Raw genomic sequence first — 25,637 nt, 5'->3', positions numbered from 1 at the left:
AAAAGAAAGAATAAATTTAGAGAAATATTGCTATAATATATTTACAATATGAATACACTGAAAACAACATAAATATAGAAAAATATAATGCTGGCCAAATTATTTATGATAGAATAGTATGTGATCATTAAAATCATAAAATAAAAGATCTAATTATATAGAAAGGTGTCTCACAACAATATGCAAAGTAATATTCTTTGGGGGGATGAAATGCTTAGAAAAAATATTTTTTAAAAGAGTAGGGAAATGTAATGAAATATAAGTAGATATTGCTGGGTGTAAGAATTACCAGTAACTTTCATTTTCTTCTTTTTGGTTATTCATTCCTAAATTTCACATTTCTTTTGTAATAAGAAAAATTATTTTTAAATATACAAAAAAAAAGAACTGAAATAGACAAATAGGAAGAGATGTAGATTAAAAGTAGTTTTATTTCTTCTCTATGAAGATCATTAATTTTATTTCCATTAAAAAATAACTTATAATAGCAACTTTAACATCATATATAGCAAGAGTGAAACGTATCATGAAAAGTGAAAAAGTAGCAAGAGTACTTCTTTTAAACAATTACAGGATTCCAGCATGTTTAATATGAACACAAATCTGGAAACTCAAAAAAAGAACAAACTATATTACATAAATTGACTCAGGGGAAATTTTTAAAATTTGTCATTGAGTCCCATTTCTAAAGTGAATAAGAAGCAAATGAGCCTAAGATACCTATGACATCAAAACAACTGAGTCCAAAATCAGGACAGATGAGTTATAAGCTTTCCTTAGTACTTCTTAACCAATCCATAGCTTACAGAGTTTCCCTCTCTGGTCAAAAGCATACATTCTTATTCAATCTCTATCGGTTTCAGTCATCTACAGTAAAGATTGACCACTCAGAAGCCAGAGTCTTAAACATTTTTCAAAGGCATCAATAAATTTGGTGCACAACATACAATTTCCAGCTATGTTGTCAGGATAGAATAGGAGACCAAGGAACTAGTATGTTTGCATAAGATGTTATAAAGGTAGTGACTCTCTGCCTTTTTTTTTTTTTCTTTTTTTGGTACACGGGCCTCTCACTGTTGTGGCCTCTCACACCGCAGAGCACAGGCTCCGGACGCACAGGCTCAGCGGCCATGGCTCACGGGCCCAGCCGCTCCGCAGCATGTGGGATCTTCCCGGACCGGGGCACGAACCCGTGTCCCCTGCATCGGCAGGCGGACTCTCAACCACTGTGCCACCAAGCAAGCCCCTCTCTGCCTTTTTTAGAATCCAAATTTGTTATAAGAAAATTGACGAAGAAGAAAGGGAATGAAAGGGAATTAGAAACCAAAAGGTACAAAACTATTTGCTAACTACACACACACACACACACACACACACACACACACACACACACACACACTCATTCATTCAAATTCATTCAAACTAAATAGATTAACTGTAATAAAGAGCATCTTGGAGATCTTTCAGAGTTATATATAAATAAAGCTTTTAAAAACACTTCAAATTAATGAAAAATAAATTTTAATCACTTTAAGTAGGTAATAACACAAAAGTTGACTTACCATAAATTTCTAAACCTTGTGGGAAATACTTGTATTCTAAATCCATCCACTAATGCAAGGATGAAGATGCATCTTACAGTCAACAGTGCTGATTTTTAATGATGGATTTAAAAGGGTCGATTTAATTCCCAGATTATTTTTTTAATTCCACCTCATCACCAAGAAAGGTAATAGATGCGACACATTAGAAACCCTGGCAACTAAAGATGTTTTATCCAATCAATGCCTCTCTCTTTTCTAAGCTACTCAAAAAGAAAAACCAACACCTGGAGAAAGTCACACCTTCACAAATTACCAATAATGTTCATTGTGATATTCTAGCTTTATACACGTAGCCCCTTCTAAAGCACTGGAGGCAAAGAATGAACATTGCCCCCTCCAGCTGCTGAAGACAGCACAACCACATAGAGCACCCACTTATGAGGTTACTTTTCAGGGGCATAAGAATATGCTTTTAAAAGGTACCTTTCCAAAAACCTACAATGAAGACGAATAATAAATATTTACATGCTTAGAAAAGGGATATATTTGAAAACCTACAATAAAGATGAATAATAAATATTTACATTCCAAGCCCAAAAATTCCACAGTCTAAAAAGAAACATTTGATGTTTTCATTTCTGAATACTGAAGCAAAATAATGATTATAATAATTTTAATCAAACTTAAAAGGTACGCTTTATTACCTTGTTGATATAAGCTATTTCCTTTGAACCCGCAAACAGAACGAAAAAATCCTCGAGGCACTTTTATATTCTGACTTAACAATTATCTGATAATTACCCCATCATTACCTGCTGATGAAGGATTCCATTCTAAATTCTTAACATTTCTGATGTTACAGGCATGTTACTTCAAGAGTCCTACCTGGAAAGAGACTGAGAAGACTGACTGGAGATTTGTTGGTATCAATAGTTAGTTTGTGGCTTGCAGTTTTTGAAGGCTGGCCTGGTAAGCAGATTAATTTCAGGGGAAGTCTAAACTTACATTGGCTAACTCGAGGAATGCCTGAAATAAAGAGAAACATATATTCATAAATTTGACAAATAAGAAAAATATTGTACTACTAATAGTAGTACATAGTAGCAACATATCTTAGTTTAAATGTTTGTTACCTGCCCATTTCATTTAGCATAACTGAAATAACTGGAAAGCATTATCATAATTTATGTTTTTACTTTATTGTCAAAAAGTGCAAGGCAAAAATAAAATCTTAAAAAGGAGCATAGGGGTAAACTCTGCCTTTAATAGTAATATCATATTTTAAAAATCATCACAGTTGAATGCTATATAAAACATTATATGTAGTTATATTCAATTACTGAACTGTCTTTAAGACCTTCAAAGCTCTAGCCCTAAACCCAAGACTATCCGCTAAAATGAGCAAAGAATATGAAATTTATATCAGGAAGACTCTATATGACCATATCTAATCATTTCTTTACCCCCCGAAGTTTTTAATTTTTGTTTTTTTACTTATTGAAGATTCAAAATACAATTAACAATTTGCAATAAATTATGAACATGAAAGCAGAATTTGCCCTACTGAAGTTCTAATGAAGTTCATTCTAATGTCATTTTATACATCAATATGAAGAATATTACTTTCATACAAATTGAATTTTTCTCAATCCATTTAACTTTACATATCACTGTTAAGCAACATTTTGAAAGGCTTACATAGTCATTCAATTCTCAAATTTTTTCAGAAAGTATACAGGTATATTGAAATAAGTAACTGCATAAAAATAACAATGAAGAGTTTTATATCAGAATTTAAAGTTTTTAAAAATCATTCCTTTTAATATTTTTACAAAGAATGAAACTGAAACCAAAGCAAATTAAGCTCTCTACTTATAAATCAAGTAAAGCAACTCTACAACTTTAGTTCTCTCTCCTTTTATACTAGGATTCTATTTTTGACTGGATAAGACAAAAGATAATATACAGAAAACTATATCTTAGTAAACTACTGTAGAAAAAAGGAAAACTTAAAATGTTCTACTCTACTGGATAGATCCACACATTAATTCCTTTATTTCTTTACAGTGGAGTCAGAGAGCAGCTTAAAAATAGCAAAAGCGGAAGCAGTAAAGTTTGGAGACATGATCCCAAATAGGATTCCTAGAATTAGCAATATATTTTGTTAATGCCAATTGGAGTTGTGTGGTTTACTCTATAACCAAGCTGGGAGTACACTTTTCAGAACTACTTATTCACTAGGATAGTAAGAGATCAACAATGGCAAGCATATTGATATATGAAGCCAATTAAATACTTTTTCAGAGCATGTGGAGCATATTTGTCATTCTCTTCAACATAATCTATTATCCATCAAATTTTACATAGCTCATTTTTTGCTCATAACCAACAGATGTTAAATTCACTTCTCCTGGAATCCTAGATGCAAACTATAACTGGTGTCTCTTCAGAGAAGTCCCAGGGTATTATTTCCTGACATTTTGTGAGGTTTTAGAGGCATGTGTATTTGTACTTTAAAATGATGAAATGTTTTGACTCAAAATATTATGGTAACGTGATCTAAGCTACTGCTCAGACCACAACTATCAATAACACTACAAAAAATATTACAAAGCATTATTTTTTCCAACTTCATATATTCCATATATCCTCAAATTATGGAAATATACCTACTAATGTTTTTCCTCTACAATATATAAATTACAGCCTCAATAAATAGATGCAGTCTGGAAAGAACAAGGAAACTGAAAGCTAATTCCAGTTCCTTCATTTTCAATGAATAGAATAACAGGGAAAAAATGCTTCATCTTCTGACAATTCTGTACATGCACAAAGAGAAGCTATCTTCTATGTACTTTCAACCAAAGTCTGAGTTAATTGTTCAAATAAAATTTGGCTGTAAATGCTCTTCTAAAACTACACTGCTGAAACTGTGGCTCTACTTCACTTGGACCAGGTACTGACTGAATTTGTGGTGAAACAAAATTAATCATGATCAACAACACTAGCCTTATGTTACTTAGATTATTACCCTAAAACTCCAAGAACCCAGAGCTAAAGAAACTGGTGGTGTATAAATGTTTCAGAAATTGAAACAAATGGATTGCAAGCACTAATAAACCCAAGAAGGGAAATACATTGTAACTCAATTCACAGCTCAGTTAAGTCAGTTAATGACAATATCACACACTAGGGCAATGGTCTGCAGTTGCTAAGATTTGAAGAACCCCTCCAGAATTTCTTTTCTCTCCAGGAATTGTAAGCCTGTTTCACAGGACATTTGGAAAACATTACTTTGAAAAATGATGACACTCATACTTAATAAAATGATTATGGCTATTTTTTAAATGATGGCAGCTTGAAAAGTTTTACCATTGGGGGGGAAAAAAGAGTATGAAATCCTTTAGAAACCAGTTTAAGGAAACCATACCTTTAAAAAGAAAAATTATACTGCCAATATTTTATATTACTTCCCATCAAATTAAAACCCGAACATTTCAAAATATAATGTCTAGTATTTAGACATGGAGTTTATCAGCGGCACATTTCTACTGAGATTTACATTTTCTTAAGAAACTTGGAATGCAGATTTGGCTACCAGTTACTCTTCAGGCTATAACTGTAGCTAAGAACCTGAAGCCAGAAACATGTAGAGGTATGTGTGAGTGTATGCATATGTGTATCTGTAATAAGGAAGGAAAGAATTATATTGCACTTAAAGACTTTCCAAAGTTGCTAGTAGGATAGCTTTCAACTCAGTTGAAAGAGCCTAACTGATCCTAACTGCCTACCATCAGTGATATTTAGTTGGCAAAACAGTCTCTATTTGGCTTATTCAACTCTCTGAATATAATGCTGAGAGAAAAGAAGAATTTGGTTATTTGTAATACTCAAATATTGGCCTACTCACTCATCAGACTGACTTTTTCCTACAGTTTTTAAACAAATATAATCACCTCTCCTTCAAACACTTCCTCTTCTAGCCTACTAGAGGAAACAGATAGTTGCAACTACCATGGTGCGATTAATCACAAAATTATTTAACACTTAGAGAGAAAATTCAGATCAAAATCACTCCTGACAGAACAATTTTTCCAGGAAGAGAATTCTAATTACCCCTGGCACACCCAAGAGACCAGTATCACTGTCAAGAGGGATGCCAAAATGTGCTTTAAAAAAAGAAAAAAGGACTTATATACCAGAGTAGAATAACTATATCTATATATTACACATCTACATAATGCCTTTAGAACTCTTTCCAGGGGCCTGCTAGAGTCATTTCTTATTGAAAACAAGGAACCCCAAAGCAGTAGCAATGTCTGGTAGCCAGAACTTCCTTGATCCCTTCCTGTTATGTCTGGCTATGTACTGTGCTCCATCTGCAGTCATGTTTTACACTGCCCATGTCATGTAACTTTAATGCAGAAATAATGAAGACAAACTCTTATGGGACAACATAAAACCTCGTTTGCTTCTCTTTTTCCATATGTAAAAGCAGCACTGCTTATCTGCAATACAGCCTGAACAGATCAGGCCAATAAAATGGAAAAGTCTTTGAAATCTGAAGCCTTATGTAAGTAAGATCTAAGTGGCAACATATTATTTTCTTGCCTACTAGGTAAAGCTGAATATTTCAACTCTACTCCCTGAAGCTTAATTATAATTTTAAAATATATAATAAGAGATTATTAAAACCAGCTTCAGGTTTGCATTGAAATACTAAAATTTCCATATATTGTGATTTTTTTTTCTCATGGTTTGATCTGAATTTTTAGTAAGAGGAAATAAATTCCTTTCAATAATAACCTTTACTGATTTTTTTAAAACTCAAAACAAATAATTTAAATAATAATATTAATTTTATAAAAGTTATTGCAAAATCTTATCAGTTACATGAAATCTTGCAAAGTAAAATGTAAATATTCATTATTAAAATTATTTTTAATAACCCAAATTCTAATTTGACAAGTATACTTTATACTATTAAGCTAAAAGCTTACCTCTATTAAAATATTTCTCATATAAATATATATTCACCTCCCAGACACTATGCAACTCAGGTTGTTGGCACCACCAAAACTATATGAGTAAATAATGCCATTATTTTAAAGTATTTTATTTATCTAATTATTACTAATTAATATTATCTAATACTAATCTAAAATGGCTATTAAACTAAGACAAACCATCACATTAAGTCTGTGTCTAGGAGGAAAAATAATCAAAGTAGAGGATCCTTATAGAGTACCTGTCATATAACCAGATACTGCACAATCCTAAGTACTTGAACCCTGTTCTTAAAGAGCTCAAAAATCTACTAGGGGAACCTAAGGAACAGACTTAATGAAATTCATAGTATGATAAGTATTATAGCAGAGTAATAAACAAAGGATTTGGGGAAAACGAAATGGTGACAACACTGACCCAGGCAAGTTCAAGGGGTCAGTCCCTTGATGACATTCCCCCACAAATTCTAACAAGACAAGAAATAGGCCCATAGAATGAGTACACATGGCATTCTGATCAAAGAGGTGAACATTTTGGGGTATACAGAATCATACAATTTAGAATTCAGAATTTTTTTCCTTACTCTTTTTAAGTAAACCAAGATAACTGAGCATACAGGTAAATCACCAATGACTTACAAAAATAAGTTGTCAGTGGTGCCTTTGGTTTTGTTCAAAAAAGTCATGGAGCTTCATTGTTTCTCATGACTCTGAAACAACTAATAATGAATAACAAGTATCTATAAGTGGAAACATATACTAGCTTCTCCATAGCCAGATCAAGGCACTGAATCACCCTAAAGAGGTTGCTATAGTTAAAACAGTAGTCCATAAAAAGAATTCATTCATGGTATAATACCAATTGAATTAACTAACCAAATTTCAGTTCTGAAATTCATTTCGTTCTAAATTATCTTTTCACTTACCCTCAGGATTTCGATCTATCCATCAGAGGCAATTCAAAAAGGGATAGGGTAGAAAATGTAACAAATTATCTGTTATAAAATTACAACACAAACTTAACACATATCTGCTTAAAATACAATTTAAAATTTTCAAGATTCTTACAGATGATTTAAATGGCCCTCCAATAAAGATAAGCCAATTCACAATTGAAGAATATAACATGAATAAATGAAATCTAACAATATATTTCATCCATTCTCAGAAGTCCATGAGAGGGTGTTATTCCAGTATAAACGTGGCAAAAAGAGGTAAAGATACATGATCTAGCCAAAAGCAAACCAGACTCAATATGTAAATGACATCAAGAGCATTAAATGAATTTTTTGGAAAAAATCTGAGTGAAAGACAAATATATAATATTAATATTTCCAGTTAGTCTTGCTTATATTATAACTTTAGTTAATAGATACTACTATGGAACAATGTCTATTTTTTTTTTCAGCTTGTCTTGGTATTCTTTTACTTTTATAGACTTGTTTTTACTCTAACTTCTAATTAACTTTCAACCAATTAATGCCTATGCTCTTTCGTTTAGTAACAATTTAGTCTTTCAAATTCTGTCTTTAGAAAAGCATAATAGCTAAAAATGGTATGTGCAACCATAAGCTCACTGAATGATTTTATAACTTTGTAATGAATTTTTAAGCCTTTCATCCACTTGCTAGGTAATCCATTTCTTTATTTTCAACCACTATCACTACTTTTCCTTGAAAGCAAATGAAATAACTAGTTGAATTAAGGCATCAACAATCTCTATAACTACATACACAAGGTGTAACAAAGATAAAAAGTATTATCATGCCTATGATTATTGAGATGTTCAATTAATGATAAATGATCTAGAGATTTTAGCCAACATTTCCTGATTTTTATTTCACAACTCAAAATTAAAATAACACTGAACATTTCAATGCTCTTTTCAGAAACATCCAACTAAGAAGTCCATCATTCTTTGATCCCTTACAGAAGATTTGTATTTCTCTCCAAAGCCAGCTTTTGCAAAGCCATTTAACCATAAAATATTTATGTTACCCCAAATTTTGAAAATATAGGTAAATGGTTAAAGTGGTCACTTCTGGCCAGAAATGATTTTTTTATAATTTAAAGCAAAATAACTTACAAAGAAGGAGAAACAGATTTTGAAAACATGTACTAAAGTTACAAAATCACCTCCAAGCATAGAGTTGTCAATGCATAAAACAAAATTCACTTAGACAAAATAAGAACTACTATTATTAAAAACATTGCCAAGGTGCCTTGTCAGCACAGTAGGTAGTTGCATCAGTCTCATAAAAACATTGCTAAGTAAGCAAAGTAGGTATCAACAGAGAGAAAAAAATATGAATAAGGCATCTCTAAGCTTTTTAAATTAAGAAAACTGTACAGAAATGCTTAAAAAACACAAATGCAACATGGTTGAAATACCCTATCACACTACATTTAAACGTTTTTTTAAAAAAGCAATAACTAATTATTCTTATTCTATCAATCAACTAATTGTCAAACTGTTACTATGAAAAATTCACTACACACACACAAAACTATAAAATTGAACCCAAGTTGAAATTTATAATAATTACATCTCAACTGGACTAAAGATAACATTTTTGATCTATTAAGAGTTTCTTGAAATAATACAGATCCTGTTCTTAAATATTTTAACATGTAAGATAATAGTTTTATTTAATCACTAAAGCGGTGTTTGAAACTCTGAAGACTGACTTAATATTATAGCAACACATAATAGTCTTTTTTACTAATTCAGACTAGGTTTTGCTCTTTAGTTCAAATACATGAAGTCTGACTAGATAACATTCTTCTAGCGGGAATAAAAATACATCATATTTGCTATTAATTGAAAAGATAGAATCAAACACTACATATGGAAATCAGCTAAATAGACTATCACTAATTATCCATAACACATCAAAGTAATTTGAACATATATTTTTATTTAACACTAGAAAAGAGTATTTTTTCATTTAATAATATTTTACAATGTGTTTTCCCATTTTAAACACTTAAACATTTAACTCATAACTCCAGTAACTTAAAAGCAGTGATTAGGCTTGTAAATTCATGAACAACTGTATGCTTACCTGTAGGTCTGGAATAAGAAACAACAGCATTTCCCTCCAGTTCAGGTGGTAAATAACTTCCTTTCAGATAAACAGAAAAGCCTACTGTTCTAGTCATCTCTGGTGCTATAAGCAATGTAAAAATAATATATTACATAATTTTGGACAATTATTATTAACAAACAGTTAAAATTAGATATATACTGCATGCCAGCTACTGTCTTAAGCACTTTACATAACAATTATATAGATTAACTCATTGAATCCTCAGAACAACCCTACATGGTGGGTATTATTATTATCCCCATTTTTTGGTGCATGAGGAAAATGGCTACAAAGAGATTAGAAAGCTTGCCCAAGGTCACATAGCTAATACAGAACTGGGAATTGACTCCAGAACAAGGGTACCTAACATTCTACACCACTGCTTCTCTTTACTCAGATGAGCAGGCAGCATGAACAAAGCAAAAGGTACGCAAAGGGCGAGAGAATTTGCGAGTGGGAAATAGTACCTTATCATGGCTACAACACAGACTGCAGGAGAAAATGGAAGGGGGAACTGGATATCGATGTAACTAAAACTGTGGCAACTTGGCAGATTGTGCATAGCCTTCCATATTCATGTATTTGACCTCCAACCTGCACTAGAGAGCTATAAGAGGTTTTTAACTTGAAAAATTAATGGTCCAGAATGTGTTTTAGAAAGACAAGTTGGAAGTATTGTGAAAAATTAAAAAAATAAAGTGAGATATCACCTACAAGTTTACCTCAACCATTCAATCACTCATTCACTAAGTCAATGAATACTTACTGAGTTTCTACTATCTGTCGGGCACCTAAGGTAGGGGTTGGTTATAAAAAGGAAAAAAGAGAGATATGTTCTTGCTTTTTGTGAATAAGACATAGGGTTCCCAGCTGAACAGTAGCAGTGAAGAAAGACAGAAAAAGACTTGAAAGATAATTCAGAAATCATTTTAACAGGACTAATGACAACTGGATGTAAGTGGTAAGAGAGACCCTATGCAAAGAAATCTTAGGCATTATTACAGTTACCTTACATAGATTCATTTTCTAATTAAGTCCAATTAATTTTCTGATTAAATTCTAATTAAAACAGTTCTGTAACACAGATATCATTATCCCCTTTCTGCAGATTAAAACAAAACAAAACTGAGGCTCCCAGTAATTACTGAAGTAGCTTGCCCATGGTTACACATTGAGTGTCAGAGCCAGGATTCAAATTCAGGCCAGACTCCAAAGCCAATATTCTTTCTTCAAACATTACAGATTCAATAAATAGCTCACTAGAGAAACACCAATAAAAAAGCCTTCCAAAATATAGTATTTAAGTACAATTATTAAGAAAAGCGCTTGAAAATCTGTAACTACTTCAACTCAACAGCCATTCACTGAATGTCCATGCTTGATGTTTGGAGGGAAAATATAAGCAAAACAACACAATCATTGATTTCAGGAAGATACCAGTCTCACTATTCAGACAAGAAATATAGCCATGAAATAAACCCACTGATAAAAAAAATTTTAATTAAAAAAAAGCTCACACCATGATAGACTTTAAGCCAAAACAAAACACTTACCCATAAGTTCAAAGGTGAACTGATCACAAGTCAATACTAAAGGTGGTTGTACATAGACCGATAATCTGATCTTTTGTAATGCCACTCGATTCTGCAGTGTGACCTGAGAAAATAGAAATCGTTATTAATAAAAAAATTACATTTTTTCCAAATTGATAGAATATCACAACTACTTAAAAAATCATTAGCAAATAATTAGGAAATACCATCTGAGAAAAAAAAATGAGCTGTCACAAAACATAACCTGTAACATAGGTAGTAGATTAAAAAGTTCTACTCAGAAACTGGGCAAGGGAGTTGAACAGACTTTTCTCCAAGAAGATGTACAAATAGCCAATAAGCACGTGAAAAAATGCTCAAAATCTTTGTATGAAATACAAAGTAAAACCACAATGAGATACTACTACACATCTACTTAAATGCTATAACCAAAAGGACAGACAAAAACAGGTGTTAGCAAGAATGCAGAGAAACTAGAACCTGCATAAATTGCTGATGGAAATGTAAAATGGTATAGCCATTCAAGAAAAAAGTTTGACAGTTTCTTTAAAACTTAAACATAAAATTACCATCTGACCTCACAATTCCATGCCAAGAGAAATGAAACATATGTCCACCCAAAAACTTGTACACATGTTCATAGCAGTACTATTCATAATAGCTAAAACTAGAAACAACCCAAGTGTCCATCAATTGATGAATGGACAAACAAAATATGGTATATCTCTACAATGAAATGTTATTCAGAATAATATTTAATAATATTAATAATAATAAAAAGAAATGAAGTACTGACACATGTTACAACATGGGTACATTATACTATGCTAAGCGAAAGAAGCCAGTCACAAAGACCACATATTATATGATTCAATTTATATGAGATATCTAGAGGGGGCAAATCTATAAATCTACAGAGACAAAAAATAGACTAGTAGTTGCTTTGGGATAGTAGTGGGATTGGGGGTGGGGGAATGGAGAGAACAGCAAGTGACAGCTAATGAATATGGGGTTTCCCTTGGAGGGACAAAAATGTTCCAAAATTAAATTGTGGTCATCATTCTACAACTCTGCAAATATACTAAAAATCATTGAATTGTACACTTTAAAAGAGCAAATTGTATGGTATGTGAATTATATCTCAATAAAGCTACTAAAAAATGTTCTCTCAAAAGCAGACCAAAATAATCTGCCCTCATGTCTGGTGAATAACTACATCATGAAATATTATATGTGTTCATTCTTCTTTACATGTATAGATGTGGCATCATGAATTATTTATTTTATCTAGTATCAGTATATTACCTTTTACACAAGTTACGCTCTAAAGATTTCCTTTCTAGGTAGGTATTTACTATCAATAGTTTAAATACATATCAAAGCACTACATTTTCTTCCACGGCTTAATACAAAAATACCTGACATAACTAATTCTAGAAAATATCAAAGAATGGCAATAATGACTGCTGCATTTCTAAGCTGGCTGCATTTCCAAACTGGTGCTCTTAGTTGATGATGCTTGGAATGATAATTCCCATTCCAGTCAGAGTTAATAGCTATGAATTCTGGGTTAATAGTTTGAGAAATAGGGTGGGTATGGGTAGAGAAGGCCAGGACTTCTCTCACTCACCCTGAGGAGGAACGTCAATAGAATCCATCAGGCCCAAGGATCTTTACTGGGCCACAGTGCTAGGGGCATCAAAGAAAAAGCTTAAAGATCTGGCTTCCATTGGGAACATTCTCTCTTTGGATTCTGTCTCCTAAAAGCCCCAGCCTCTTTGAACTGTCTCTTTGGATGAGTTTATCCACATGGTAAGCCAGATTTATCACAGTCACTGGCCAGGTAGAGTTGCTAGACCAACTAAATCACAATCTCTGGGAGTAGACCTGGGTATTGGTATTGCTTTAATAGTTCCCCAGGTGATAGCTATTTACAACCAGAGTTGAGAAGCACTCTTCTATTATACATGGCACCTTTGCTATGGAATAATTTAGTCTAGTTACTAGACTCTAGTATATGAGACAGATACATTCCATTATTAATTGACACAATGCAAGGGCATACTTAATTTTTAAGAAAAGTCATTTTGAATTTTCTCTTAGGTAAAAGGCATGTATCAACTATTCCTTAATTATATATATACATACATACTATAGATAAACAATATACAAGAATATACATCTGGCCCACAAACATTATACACATATAATTAGATTCAGTAAATGTCTTGTATTAATTTTAAATGATGTGGATATTCTGTACAACTTAAAATAAGCACAAAATTTTTGACTTGCAAAGTAAAAATTTTAAAGGACAACTATTGATGCAAATAAGTACAATAAACACAGCAAATGAACAATGAACCCTCAATTTTTATTTTATAAGCCCTGGGAATACATGGGGGGAAATCTGCATACCACAAAGATTCTGTAATGATATCTGACCATTATAAAAAGCATAATACCTTTTTAATAAAACACTGATGGTAATTATGGGAAGAAGAAAGTACGCATGTGCTGTAGACATGATAGCTATTCCACTAAATAAACAGAACGCAATTTCAATATTTTACTGTTAACAATAATATGCTGGTCTGTACATATATTTTTAAATAAAAGTAATGATAATAACCATTATCAGCTTTCTATATTCATGAAACCATGCTAATAAATTATTTATGTGTATTATCTCATTTAATCATTACAACATTGTGAAACAGGTACTATCACAATATACCATTTTACATAAGAGAAAAATGTGGCTCAGAGAAGCTAGATAATTTGACTAAGGCTACTCTGATTATAAGTGGAAGAAGCACAATTTAACTTCTGTCTGTCAGAATCCAGAGCCCACACTCTTAATCAATTGTGGTTAAGTCCCAAAATAACTCTGCAAATGAAGAAGTACTGTCATTTTACAGTTTAAAAATAGAGGTTCACAGAAGCTCAATAATACGTCTAAGACCATCCAGCCAATGTGTGCAAGAGAGCTGAAAACTATGACCAGGAACATCTCGTGAGAGGTTAGTTTTAAAAATGAAAATGAAAAATCCTTAAGGTAGAATAAGCCATTTTTAAGACAGCAGACGTTCTGACTCTGCCTGGCATAACAACATGTACTTAGACAACAATCGTACAATTTTACATTGTTACAAGTGCTTGCATTTAGTTTAGATGCAAGATCAATGGTGATAACTCTCATACACAGATCTATTGAATCCCAACAATGGACTAGGCACTTTCAAAAGTGAATCAAGAAGATGTGTGACAAAAATAACTACAGTAACAAAGAAGAGTTTGTTTGAGCCAAAAAAAAGAGTTAAAGACTTGGCCAGACCATAAACCTCATATTTTAAGAGAAAAATAATTATAGATTAAGGGGGAAATATGAAAATTAATATCTGAATTTTCCATGCTATTTTCCATTTCTAACAAAATAAAATATGATCCTCAGGAAACATAATACAAAATTTTTATCCTAGATATATAAACATGACTCCAAAGGCCAGGTATTAACAACCACTCTGCCTTAGTTGCCTGCAATAGATAGATGGTCACGCATCACGCACACACACTCAAGGTAGCCACATCTTCATTCACTTGGAACGGATGGAAAAATTTTCTCAATTAACAGGATTTACTATGATGGAAACTTCCATGGTTATATATCTTGGCTGCTGTTGTTATAAAAGGCTATAAGGAGAGATTTATAACAGAAATTTGTATAGGAACTGTCAGGCAGAATCAGGAAGTCATGGTGTCTGCCGCTTAAGTCCAGCTGATTTTGTGCAACTCTTGTGTGTCGCATTCTTTCCCATTCTTTTATAATGGCAATAAGGAAGAGAGCTGTGACTTAGCCATTCTCAAACATAGTTAAGTGTTATTCTCCTAATGAAGGAGAATTTTCCAATAGTGTCATGCCACCATTTTAAGGTGGCTATTACACGTGAAAGCTTAAGAACGGCATGGGAGGGAAATGTGTATTTATTTATAGCAGTAACTAGTAGTGAGGGAAAAAATTAGCATGAGCAAAGTTATCTGGTTTAGGTACAAGATTTCTTTTTGCAATTTGCAGTGTGCTCCTGAATTATTATGTTATGTGTCAGAACAATATCAGTAGATAGATATAAAAGAGATTTCCCTACACAGAAGTCTATAGATCATTCCTGGAACACTACAGGGTTGTTGGGTTTTTTTTCTTAAATGATTGATTTCTTGCCACTAATGCTTTTCCAGACTCAGAAGTATTAATGGGATAGAGCCTTTGATTGGACAGGGGGAATGGAGACTGGGAAAAGACCACCCTTGCTACCAGTGGCAAGAATCCAAAAAAATTAGCTTAGGAAACTGTTATAAGATTGGGCTCCCTTCAACTTCTACCAAAGATCCCCACACTTGGGCCACCCGCTGGGTCTAGTATAAGCGAACACAATTGGTAAAGCCTGGTGCCCTGTCAAACTCCTCCAAGGACAGCAACCCATAATCTAAGAAAATATAAAGCCCTGTCCAAGTTTTGACTTAGCAAATCGCCAAGATCCACAACTTTCCCTGGCTCCAAAGTCTGGGCAGTGATAAATATTTTCAGCTTAATAATGTACTGACTTATTACCACACTTTAATCTAAATGCCTTAAGAGGGTTCTACATTTGAGTTCTAGTTCTAAAATTCTACAATGGCAGGACTAAAAATCTTAACCAAAACCACATCCTTCATATTCTATTTTTTGGGGACTATCAATTTGTCACTACTCTATTTTGTGGCTTCTTCATTTAATATTTTCTTGCCATAAATACATCCATTTAAAGTTAATACTATGGCAGATAGATGGCTGGAAATTCTTTTTAAACACACACATAATCATACATAGAAGAAAGATATTATTAACATTCATATGATTCCCCAATATATATATTATACTGCAATCAACTGCTTGGTCTACTGTGAATGTGATGACACAATTCCTTTAGTATATTTAAATACTAATTTTGTTTCTAGAAAAAAGACCCTTAATCACACTACACATTTAATTAATGGTAGGAATAAGTCATAACAATTTTTTGTTATATACATATTGCTATAAATGCAATTACTAGTTTTATATTTGTAGTAAACAATAAAGGCTATCTATTTACTACTCAAGGCTGAGGAAAACTTACAAATGTCAAGTGTTTGGGTTTTTCTTTTTCTTAACTTTTTAACCAAGAAATCTTTTGTTTAATTGAATAAATTTAATGTGTAACATTGTGTACATTTAACGTGTACAGCATGTTACTTTGATACATTTATATATTGCAATATGATTGCCAAGGCAGTGATATTTATCACATTACATAATTATAGTACAATATTATCTATATTCATTATATGGTGCATTAGATCTCTATGGCTTATTTACTACTCATTACAAGTTTGTGCCCTTAAACATCATCACTCTTAACCACCCCCAATCCCCTGGTAAGCACCATTTTACCCTCTGTTTTTTACAGGCTTAACTTTTTTAGATTCCCACATATAAGTGATATCATACAGGACTTGTTTTTCTCTGTCTGACTTATCTTACTTAGCATAACATGCTCAAGACCCATCCATGTTGTTGCAAATGGAAGGATATCCTTCCTTCTCATAGTTGAATAATATTCCATTGTGTATATGTACCATATCTTTTTTTATCCATTCATCCATTGATAGGCATTTGGGTTGTTTCCACATCTTGGCTATTTTGTGAATAATACTGCGATAAACATGAGAGTGTATATCTCTCGTGGGAAATACTATTTTCATTTCCTTTGGTTTATAGCCAGAAGTGGAGTTGCTGGGTCATACAGATTTTTTTTTTAATTATTTGAGGAACCTCCAATTGATCTCCAAAGTGGTTGGATCAACTTACATTCCCACCAACAATATTTAAGGGCTCCCTTTTCACCACATCCTCACCAGCACCTGTTGTCTCTTGTCTTCTTTATGACAGCCATTCTAAGGTGTGAGGTGATATCTCATGTGGTTTTGATGCACATGTCCCTGACGATCAGTGATGTTGAGCATCTTTTCATGTGTCTGTTGGCCATTTTGATGTTCTCTCTGGTAAATGTCTATTAGTTCTTCTGCCCGCCAAGTGTTTGTTTTACATTTCCATAAGCTACTTATAGGGTGACAAGTGACAGATGTGATGAAATGTGTGATATTGTTTGCACATTACAGTCTAGAACTATGTACAATACCTTCACTGTGACTGAAGGGACAAGGTCAGCTCCCACTTCAACATCAGTAGATTGCTGTAAACACAGAATTGAGAAGAGAAGGAAAGAATAGTTTCAACACTGCACATCAATGAGTAAACACAGTAGGTGTGATACATACTTCTCACCACCAAAAAAAACTATAAAGGATTTATCACTCTGATGGCAGACTAAAAGAGTCAGTGTGGCTTGTTGGATGGCTTCATTGAAAAAGTCACAAGCTAATATTTAAAAACCCACGATTCCAAAATGGGAAGAAAAGTACATATATTTTACTATCAAACTAATCTATTGCCAAATGTCCTTAAGAACTGAAACTAATTCTATTTACTCATTCTTTATATTATAGAAAAGAAGACTTCTGTATATTTTCTATATAAACAGTACACCATTCTTTTAGGTCCTTGTATTTTTAGCTTGCCAAAGGTATGTTTTACTCTGATTAATAATATGTATTGATATCTGAGACATGTACCTAATGATATAAAGATTGAGTGGCCTTACATCTAGAAAATAAAACAAAAGTAGGAGTGTATTTTTTTTTCCTAGTGCATATCATAAACTCTTTTTTTTTTTTTTTATGGTACACGGGCCTCTCACTGTTGTGGCCTCTCCCGTTGCAGAGCACAGGCTCCAGATGCACAGGCTCAGCGGCCATGGCTCACAGGCCCAGCCGCTCCGCAGCATGTGGGATCTTCCCGGACCGGGGCATGAACCCGCGTTCCCTGCATCGGCAGGCGGACTCTCAACCACTGCACCACCAGGGAAGCCCTCATAAACTCTTTTACTCTTTGAGCATCAGCCTTGGTTACCTGGTCCTATCTCTTAAAGAATTCAGAATATAATATAATAGAGCAAACATTTCCTTAGAATTTATAACTTTTTTTTAGAGTGGTAGGTTGAGAGGAAAATATGGTCACTCTATAATAGAATAAGATCAAAGTGTAACATATTTTCTAATAATACCCACATGAATTCCTGAGGGAACAATTAAGATCATGAAGTCTCTGTCCAACAATGAATAAATCCATTGTACTTTGTTAACCTATTTGGAATTATTTTACTAAGAAAAATTAAATCACTTCTAAGCAGTGGGGATCACTATGATGTAATGGCCATCAGCATAATTAAGAGTTGGGAGATTCATATTCTATTTATGATTCCATAGGAAACTATATATGAACTTTGATCCAACTTCTCAGTCAAGAAGAGAGGATAGCGATGTTTATCTCTTCTATAAAAACCCCCATTCTAACACTAATTATATTATTTTTTGGATGTGTGCTTTCATAACAATGATTGAAAATAAAATATTAAGCCAGGCTTTTTGCTCTAGTATTACCTAAAATCCAGGAAATGTTTTACATTTAGCTGTCGGCAGTTCTGGAAGAGAAACCAACATCTCCTGTTTCCTGCTCTTTTCAATCCATATCTAAACACCTAGATATTTCAGGGACAAAAGTCCTTTGGAAACATGAAATTACAGCCAGAGAGAAGTAGCTCTACAAAGACAGCATAGCATCACAGCCGCCTAAATCGTTGGACTGATGTTTTCCAGTGGGATGAATATGATACTCTCAAGAATCTCTTAAGAAGGAAAGAAATAGTAAGAAGGGGAAATGAAGCTGAAAAGAGACATCTAGTTAAGAGGAAAAAGCACTCCAGGTTACTGATAGGGAAATATATATTACAATACAGTGCTATCACATAAGGCCTTTCCTCAGAAAGATCAAAAGTTGCTAAAGAACACAAAGGGAATTTCAATCCAAATAGCCTATGTTTAAGAGAACCTAGAAAAAATTATACAAGTTGCCCAAAGGAAAAAAAGAATCATTTCCAAGGCAAGAAAATGTGTGTACATTTGTCAGCTAACTAAGCAAAAATGTTCCACTCAGACTACACCCTTCAGGTAGAGTGAGAAATGGTGTGTGCTGAATATCCAATGTTTAAACAGTACCTCTACTATGTGACTCAGCTGCGTGAATGTTTCTTTCATATATAGTCCTACTTTTTTTACGTATACCCAACTTACTATACTATGGCAATGTTAATGTGATTTTTATCACAGCTTGGGTTGGCTGTTTATACTAAGATTAATCTTTGAAAAGCTTATGGAACTACTTACTATATTATGCTGTGATACATAAATATCAAAGCCATTTCCTAAGCAAAATTATATGATATAAATTCCATACAGAGTAAAAAACAGTGAATTCAATCACTTTCCTAAATTGATCAACTTTGGTACAGATATAGATAAACTTAATATATTTTGCCCAAAGTGCAGGCAGTGAGAGAAAACCAACCATAATCTAACAAGTGCGTACAGAAGACTAAACAAAGAGATGGGGTAACGTAACCAAGGACAGTCCCCCTTTCTTGTTTCTCAGCTTTATTAATTCACTTATAGAGCGAATATATACTGAACACCCATCATGTGACTGGCACTAAGGATATGGCACTGAAGGAGACAAGTAGAATGCAGGTGGTGGTAGTGGTGGTTGTGGTGGTGATGATCGTGATGATCATTTTAAAAGAATCAAAATGTAATTTTATTATTATAATGATTTGTTAGTTAATTACCATAATTCAACAAAGTGGATTCTATTACTATTCCCATTTTACAGATGAGAACATTGAGACTAAGAAAATTGAATACCTTGCCCTGGGTCACACAGATAGAAATGAGAGAAAAAATAATTCCTGGCCCAACTCTATTCTTAAACTACTTCCCCACCACAACCACCATAATGTATTAAACACTATAAATTACCAAACCCTGAGCTATGCCTTTCATAAACATTATCTCATTGAACCTTCAACAAAAATCTAGTGGGGTCAGTATTATTCATCTGGATTAGGATTATCTCAATACTCAGTACTGAAAACGTTTTTTTAAAAAAAGTAGGTAGATTCAGAGTAATGGTGAGAACCTCTTTGACAATTTCCCTTCCCTCCCCCTTTTTTAAGACAGAAATCCTGCCTAAGGAACTTCTTATTACACAAAGAACTTAGAAATGTTTTTTTCTATGAGTAACAAAGCCTAAAACCTATCTTCCCTAAAGTTTCTATTTGGAGGCCCAGAATTTAAACCAATACATTTTGATCCCAATTTATCAGAGTTTGCCACTATCACAAACCCTTTGAAAGTCTGCAAATACACCTACAGATACTGAATCCAAGTTAGGAGAAACCATGGCAGAGACTTTCAGGTCATCTTCTCTCTCAGTCATAGGCCATACACCTGTAATTTTAAGAGAAAAAAAAGTATTTACTCATAAAGTAAAACTTGCTGTATACAGTTGCTAAGGTTTATCTATACCATATATCAAATATATACTCACGAGCTGAAAAAAAAACTGAGGCATTACAGAATGAGAAGCTTTATACTAATTCTTTCCCCTCTACATTACTAGAAAGGAAAACTGTCTCTTTTTCCAAAGATATTAGCTAAGATGTGACCCATTGACTGACGAGTGTCAGGAATTTAAATTCCCTATCCTTAGCTACTGGTAGAAGCCAAAAAGAGTACAACTCTTTTGAAGGTAAACTGGCTGTAATTATCAAAATGTAAAATTCACCAAAAAAATGTAAAATGCATATACCCTGTGACTTAACAAATCTACTCCCAAACATTTACCCAATACTCATAGACATACCCAAGGAGTTTCTCTGTTGCTAGTAATTATTAAAAACAAAGCAGCCTAAATCTAAATTATATTTCTATTAATAGAGAAATAGTTAACTAAATTATGGTATATCAATACTGTGCAATGGTCCAAAACCCAAAACTCTAAATAAGAGTGCTGTCCATCTTTATATACTGACATGAAAAGAAATCCTAGATATGATATTGATTTAAAAAAAGCAAGATGTAGTACAATGTCTCTAATACACACATATTTGTGTAAAAACAATTATATAAACAGGAAAATTTTCTCAAAGAATACACAAAAACTTTTAATAAAGGTTACCTTTAAATAATCTAGTGGAACTAAGACCTGGGGTTTATGCTTTCAGTACTGTTTGAATTATTTTGACCATATTCATTTTCTCTTTACAATTGAAAATTTCACAATTTAAAAAATGTTTATAGTGTATAATGAGGTATACTGATTCACTTTGTTATAAAGCAGAAACTAACACACCATTGTAAAGCAATTATACCCCAATAAAGATGTTTAAAACAATAAATAAATAAAATAAAAAGAACAAGTTATAGAGATCCTAAATAAATAAGAAACATAAATAATACATATGCACATACATATGTGTATATATATACATATATATATGGCAGATTATTGGCTGTCCCCCTAACATCCATTCTTCCCTCCTCCTTCTTTGTGGCAGAACACTAATTCTGTTGAGGCATTCACCTCATCTCAAAGTTATTGAATTGGTCAAATCCCATCATGATGATTTCTCCCCTGACATTTTGTTGTTTTAGTCGTGATCATGGAGCCTAATCCTGGCAGATGTGAGGTAAGGAAAGGTGGGAGTCGGCATGCTGGTACATGCTTCTGGGAAAGCTAGTCCTCCCTAATAAATGGGGACACTTGGGAGAAATATCTCTCTTCTTCCCTGGAAATCATACTTGCACATAATGCCTGGAACTGCTAAAATCACCCTGTGACCCTGAGAGAAAACATCCCCCCACACTGAGGATGGCTGACTGAAAATATAGAAAGCACCTGGATGATGTCACATAAATCAGCTGTCTCACAAAGAGAAGAACCACCTACAATTGCCACCAGGCATTCCCACCAATATTACACTGTTTGGAATAAGAATTTCCACAACTTAGTGAGAGTACAAAAGGCTGCTTGTTGCCCACCCAGTAAAGATTCTTCAGTTCTTCTTTACTAAAAAAGAGTCCAATTTTATCCTAAGTAACAAAGTGCTCAACCAAAATGCTAAATTTCCCAGGCTCTTTTGCAGCTTGGAGTGGTCAGTCAGATGTAAGTGGAAGCTGTTCAGGGTGTGGCTTCCAGGAAAGATCGTTAAGTGGGCTGACTCAGCTGCAGATGTGATGGCAGGAGTTCCAGAAGCCATCCTAGACCAACAGAAGACCCTGGGTGAGAAGGAATCAGGGTCCCTGATGACTTTGGAACTGCCAAATCAACCCTGGACTGCCCATTACTGGACTTCTTTTCCATGAGAAAGAAATAAACCTGAGCCTTATTTAAGCCACCCTGTTTAGGCATTCTGTTATATGCAGCCAGACATAAACCCGAATAGCACATCTTCCAACAAGGTTACCAGGTACAAATGTTTCTACTACTCAATGGTAGAAGCAACTTAGTTATCCTAGACATATTTCAAATGGGTGAAGACTTGCATTTATACGCCCATGTCTTACTGCTCTCTTTCCCTTCCTGAAGACACAAGTATGCTGTGTGGGAGTCTATCTCAGTATTGTACCCTTTCCTTCATATCCATCCCAAGTAAAGAACATATCAACTGTCTAAATCAATCATAAGGAAACTCTGTTTTTGAAAGTGCCTACTGATAGATGTTGTTGACTACTAGTAACAGAAATGCAAGGCAGGATTCTCACTAATGAGTTGAGTATGAAAAGCTTCAAAATCCATAAGCCATACAGAAATTATTACTATAACTTCATGCTTACAACATACATCCCTCATATAACTTACACACATAAAATCAGCTTCAAAAATACTTTTATTACAGTAGATAATATATACCATGTGTAAAACAAAATATACTCTTTAAATTGGCTTTATATTTTGCTGCAATTCCTGCTTTGAAGAAATAAAACAAGCTTTAAAGTGCTGAACATAACCCACAAGACTGTGAACTTCTTTTTTGCAAGTTAAAGTCACTGTATTAAAATAGGTGGCATTTAAATGAATAATGAGGTCATCAAAAAGTTCAGAGTTTTAACTTCTCATAATCTTCTGTAATGAAATGATTTGGTGCTTTTATATAATTACAGGTTTTTGGGGGTTTTTTTTGCGGTACGCGGGCCTCTCACTGCTGCGGCCTCTCCCATTGCGGAGAACAGGCTCCGGACGCGCAGGCTCAGCGGCCATGGCTCACGGGCCTAGCTGCTCCGCGGCATGTGGGATCTTCCCGGCCCGGGGCACGAACCCGTGTCCCCTGCATCGGCAGGCAGACTGTCAACCACTGCGCCACCAGGGAAGCCCGATTACAGGTATTTTAATGAACAAACATACCACAATTTTATAAGTGTAGAGAATACTAAATTTTTTCCATATCTAGAAATAAAAAATGTTAAAAGTCTCTCTTTTTTAAGAGTCTCGGTTTCTTTTGTAGGAATAAAACCAAATGATGGTGGCAAAGAAGGGGCAGAGAACTTCAAATATTAACTTTGAGGTTATATAAATAATAAACTTTGCACTCAAGTCTGTGGGTACATCCCTAGCTTAATTAGCACTTATTTTAAGATACACAGAAGAATCAGGGTAATGACAAGTAAAACAGCCTAACCCTTCTCACCCAAGGGCATCACTATGGCCACCAAAAAATAACTTTTAGCTGTAAGGGATTTACCTGAGAAATGTTTTACATAATCAAGTGTTAATCAAAATATCGTTAGCACATTGTTTATGGAAAGGCCAAAATCTCAAGACACAAAATTTGTAGTGAAAAGCCACATTAAACTTATTTAACCAACTCTGGAAATTTCATGTTTCATATGTATGCCACTTTTCTCCAATTACATTTTTAAGTGACAAAATGAAACTTATATTCCATTAATCCCAAAACACTAGTATCAAAAATGGAAAAAAATGTGCAATATGACACATCCAGTTTTAACTATTCTCTATTTGACATGAGGGTCCTGACAACAAATGGGTTTTTAAATAATTGGAGGAACTTAAAAGACCTAAGTTTCACTTGTTTATTTTCAAAACTTTCTAAGAGAATGTGTAAAACCAAAGCATAATAATTTTATTTTAATATTAATATTTTTAATATATTATCTAAATTCCTCTGAATGTCTCTTGGTAATATGGGCTCAAAAATACATAAAGCTAGGAAAGTGATTGGACCAGGATTAAGATTGGCTCTGTTGTTTTGGTTGGCTTTTGATGCTCTGCTTCTTTTATTATTCCTGCTTGTTTTAACATTTCTTTTAAGTGAAAATAGTCCATATTTTTTCTCATTTAAAAAAATACTTTTACCTGACCCTGAGAAGGGAACTTAAAGTAATGCTTTTCACATGTCCAACTCAAACTGCAGGATTGCTGTTTTGTTTCTCCTTTTAATTTACAGTAAAATTATACCCCTGTGAATCCCAAAGTAAGATAATATTGAGTTATACAAAACTCAAGAACTGAAAATATCATCAGCCTCTGAGTCATTAGAAATCAGCATACCACAGGCTACACTCCATTTGGATCGCTAATTAACTACAAACATAAATTATATCACTAGGCTGCAAATGACTACATTTTTAGTAACAAAGTAGTAATTCACATACTGCTTTGATTTCTTTTAAAATAAGCAACTAAAATTTTTTCAGGGATATTAGAAGTTAATAAATGATCACTCTAAACCTTAATGTAATTCTAAAGGTCTAAAACCACTATCCAAAGAAATACATGTTCCTTTCTTAGAGTTTAAAGAAAAAAACTCAGCACTGTCCCTGAAACACACTAACAAAAGTATTACTAGTAAAAGTACACACTAGTAAAAGTATTATTAAATAGGACATATTTTTCAGAAGCTATAAAATACAAATTAAGCACAAAGACTAGTGTGTTAAAGAGCAATGCTGTTTTTACAAAAATGAGTTTAATTAAGCCTGGGGGAGAAAATCAACTAATATGTACAAAACATTATCCATATACAAAATAATATAAATTTTACAATGAATACTAAAATCAAATAATAAAAAGCTGCAAATGAAATACCTTGTGATTTGTTAACATCTTTGATGATTTTCTGAAGTTCTTTCAATTCTATATCAAGTTCATCATAGTTTAGTTCTCTAGATTCAACTTTTGGAGCTTGGAACAAAGAAGGGTCTGTCCCCAGGTATGAACACTGCAAGTGACCATCATCACTCAGAGTGACTATCACTCCCTTTAAATCACTACAAAAAGGAAGAGAAAATGAGACATAATTAAAATTTTTGGTGGATTTAGATTTAATCTAGACCAACTAGATTTTCATTCGATTCAGCTTCAACATACCATTAAGAAAATGACTATATAAC

At 33.5% G+C, this 25,637-nt stretch overlaps 1 protein-coding gene across 1 annotated transcript in view; it reads right to left on the bottom strand.

The window, feature by feature from the left end:
* Positions 1 to 25,637, bottom strand: part of LOC112394249 (protein PTHB1) — a gene marked incomplete at its 3' end in the record, with an annotated part of 222,556 nt that overhangs the window by 29,766 nt on the left and 167,153 nt on the right. Inside the window, exons 10-15 of the mRNA XM_024736986.1 lie at positions 25,333 to 25,514; positions 20,596 to 20,672; positions 17,411 to 17,464; positions 11,193 to 11,295; positions 9,616 to 9,720; positions 2,430 to 2,570 (exon numbers count right to left, since the gene is read on the bottom strand). Of these exons, the coding sequence (XP_024592754.1) occupies positions 2,430 to 2,570; positions 9,616 to 9,720; positions 11,193 to 11,295; positions 17,411 to 17,464; positions 20,596 to 20,672; positions 25,333 to 25,514 (662 nt within the window). The remainder of the gene's footprint in view (positions 1 to 2,429; positions 2,571 to 9,615; positions 9,721 to 11,192; positions 11,296 to 17,410; positions 17,465 to 20,595; positions 20,673 to 25,332; positions 25,515 to 25,637) is intronic.

Source organism: Neophocaena asiaeorientalis, unplaced genomic scaffold (assembly GCF_003031525.2).
Source record: "Neophocaena asiaeorientalis asiaeorientalis breed wild unplaced genomic scaffold, Neophocaena_asiaeorientalis_V1.1 scaffold612, whole genome shotgun sequence".
Lineage (NCBI taxonomy): Eukaryota > Metazoa > Chordata > Mammalia > Artiodactyla > Phocoenidae > Neophocaena > Neophocaena asiaeorientalis.
This window is presented reverse-complemented; position numbering and strand designations above follow the sequence as displayed.